The sequence below is a fragment of the Camelina sativa genome, chromosome 5, assembly GCF_000633955.1.
Source record: "Camelina sativa cultivar DH55 chromosome 5, Cs, whole genome shotgun sequence".
Classification (NCBI taxonomy): domain Eukaryota; kingdom Viridiplantae; phylum Streptophyta; class Magnoliopsida; order Brassicales; family Brassicaceae; genus Camelina; species Camelina sativa.
Window position 1 is genome coordinate 12,613,505 of NC_025689.1, and position 3,037 is coordinate 12,616,541.

The following is a 3,037-nucleotide window of genomic DNA, read 5'->3' on the forward strand; positions in this document are numbered from 1 at the left end:
ACATCCAATACTGGTATATCATCCGAATGAATTGGTTTGGAGACCTGTGATGGGTGTATCCACTTATCAATTGCCTATGCTCCGTGATGATTGGTCTAAGATGGCGAATGTTGGTGGCAAGTTGGTGATTTTGGGGAACAATTATTGGTCTATACTTGAAATTCGTTGTGTCGAGATTGCGTTGGAAACACGTAATGGAGATCAGATTTGGGGGAAGGTGGAATCAGTCTCGCCTGTGTTTACAGGAGGCGTGTGGACTTTGCCTTCTATTGAGTTTTGTCGAACTGTTACGGTTTGATGATTCCAGTACTTTGCTGAGATTGATCATAGGTATTTTTTCTATGATGAGTTTGAACTGTGATGATGAGTCAGACATTTTCTTTAGCCTCTCAAGTCTTAGTTAAGCTTTGATGAACTTGCAGGTGAAGGATCGATCTTATATTTCGTACATCTACTGTTTGAGCAGCTTGTTGATATGAGAGCAAATATTAAGCAAAGTGATTCAGAAACTTTTATCTGACGCATTAGAGAGTAACTCGTCCTTCTTAATCTTTGTGTACAATCTCTGAGTCAGCCACTGCAGTTTTAGTCCTTTTTTTATGAAAAAAACAACAAGACATGTTGAAATGCATCTTTTCTTTCGGTTCTCTTTTTTCACAAACTTCCTCCGGTTTACTTTTAGATATATAACTACCTTTTTGTAAGAAACCAGATTAGTTTATACACTAGTGAAACCTAATCTCTGCTTCGACTATATGAGCAAGAGCAATATGAAAAAGAAAAAAAAAACAGAGTAGTTTATTTATACTACTTCCGGTTTGCTATAATCTCTCTCTCACAGAGCTTATAAATATCAGTTCCCTAAATTATATTCTCAATAACCCAAATCTTCTTTGGCGCCTTCGTTGCTATCCCTTACAAAACGCCAGCTTCTGGCTGTGCAGATGAAGAGATGGGTACTTCATTTCTTCTTCATCATTGATCAGCACTGCATATTCTACATGTGACATCTCTGGTTCGTAATTATTGGATTCCAATCTCTACGTAATCGAACTGGTAAACCAGAGAAAGGCATTGAGAAAATAGATCCTTCAGTATCCTTTCATCAGTACCTCAGTCAAGACGGCTAAGAAAGCACCTGAATTCAACGTATGAAAGACAAATTAGGGTTTTAACTAGAAAAACTGAGATACTTGTGAGTCAAGCAACCAATGGTGAATTGTTTTTACAGGGAGAAAAATGATATACTTAAACTGAGAATTTTTAATTACTTTTTTAAAAATAAAGTTATTTTATAATATTTTTCTTTTTATAAGAGAGCATTTACTTATTAACTATGGTTTCATTATAAGAGAAGCAAGAACAAAAAAAAAAATACAGAAAGTAACAGCTTCTCTCAAAAATCGAATTTAGTCTCCGTTTCAGTTAATTCTTTGCTACTGAGGTCACACGAAGATAGCTTCAATCTCTGAAACATTCGAAGACAGTTCTAACGGCGGCGATTCAAACAAGAAACCGGAAGAACTCCACAAGAACCCACAAGAAGAAGAGAATCAAAACGAGAAACCTCAAGAGGAAGAACAAGTTGAGAATCTTGTACCGGTTACTCGATACATCCCAGAAGATATCGCCGAAAGCATCCTCTTACTCGTCGAGAGATGTAATTTCCCTAAGGTATCTCTCTTCACAGAGCCTTTCGTAGCGTCATCTCTTCGCCGAGACTCTACCAAAGGCGCTCGCAACTCGGCCTCACCGAACCGGTTCTTTACGCTTCGATCCGATTCCCTCCTTATATCATACCGAGCTGGTTCATTCTCAACCGTAACGTTCCAAGAAACATCTCTTTACGATTGACCGAAGTCAGATCACTTCCTCCTATGAATCTTGGATCTGCTGTGGTCACAATCGGATACCACATGTATGTGATCGGTGGAGACAACGGACTATATCGATCCACATCGGATGTGTTTCTCATCGATTGCAGATTCCACACAAGTCGCTCGCTCCCGAGAATGCAGAGGACTCGCTACTGTGCAGCTGCCGGAGTCATTGACGGAAAGATTTACGTGATCGGAGGTTGCGAGCAGAGAGATGATAATTGGATCGAGGTGTTCGATGTAGAGACTCAGACTTGGAGTAGTGTGCCAGCGTTTGGTCCACCCCCGCTCTGTACTTGGAGTGGAAATTTCTTGGCATATGTGGTGATGCAAGAGAGGATATACATTAAGAGCCATGTGAGTTCTTTCGCTTATGAACAAAGACAAGGTACAATGCAGAAGCTATTGGGATTTGAAAGTGATCAGTTGTGGTATCATTGCGACAAGGGGTTTTGTGTGGTTGAGGATTTGCTCTATAGCGTGCATCCCCACTGTGCTTTTGAACATCCGATACTGGTATGTGATCCCAATGATATGGTTTGGAGATCTGTGGTGGGTGAATTCTTTTTGCCCAACCTCAATCTAAAGGAGTGTAAACTGGCGAATTGTGGTGGGAAGTTGATGCTTTTAGGCCCTACTAACAGCCTACATGGTCTTAAAGATGTTTGGTGCATAGAGATCGCCTTAAAAAGACTTGAAGGAGGTGAGATTCGAGGGACGGTCGTATCAAGATCGCGTGTGCTTAAATCCGTCAACTCACCTTTCATTGATCTTTGTCGCTCTGTTACGTTTTGATGGTTCGTGGGACGATTGTTTCTTGCAGTTGTAAGGTATGTTAATTAATCTTTGATGATACTATGACATTTTCTGTAGCCTCAAGTCTTATTTAGGTTTTTCATTTACTTGCAGGTGAAGGATCTTTACATCTACGGTTTTCAGCAGCTTTGTTGATATAAGAACAAATATGAAGCAAAAGTGGTTCAGAAGCTGTTTGTTATATCTTTGAAATTTACTCGTCTTTCTTTACCTTTTTGCACAATAGGGCGCATTCGTGTTCTAGCCTTTTTGATTCTTACAAAACTTGTTGATATGCATCTTTACTTTACGTACTTAGCAATCTTAGCAATCATTACGTACTGTTTTTTTTTTTTTTTTTTTTT

At 39.4% G+C, this 3,037-nt stretch overlaps 1 protein-coding gene across 1 annotated transcript; it reads left to right on the forward strand.

Moving 5' to 3' along the window:
• LOC104789198 (F-box/LRR-repeat/kelch-repeat protein At2g29770-like) lies at positions 50–2,672 on the forward strand. The gene is given in 3 exon segments (XM_010514931.2): positions 50–292; positions 1,456–1,684; positions 1,687–2,672. Coding segments are annotated over 3 exon segments (1,458 nt in total).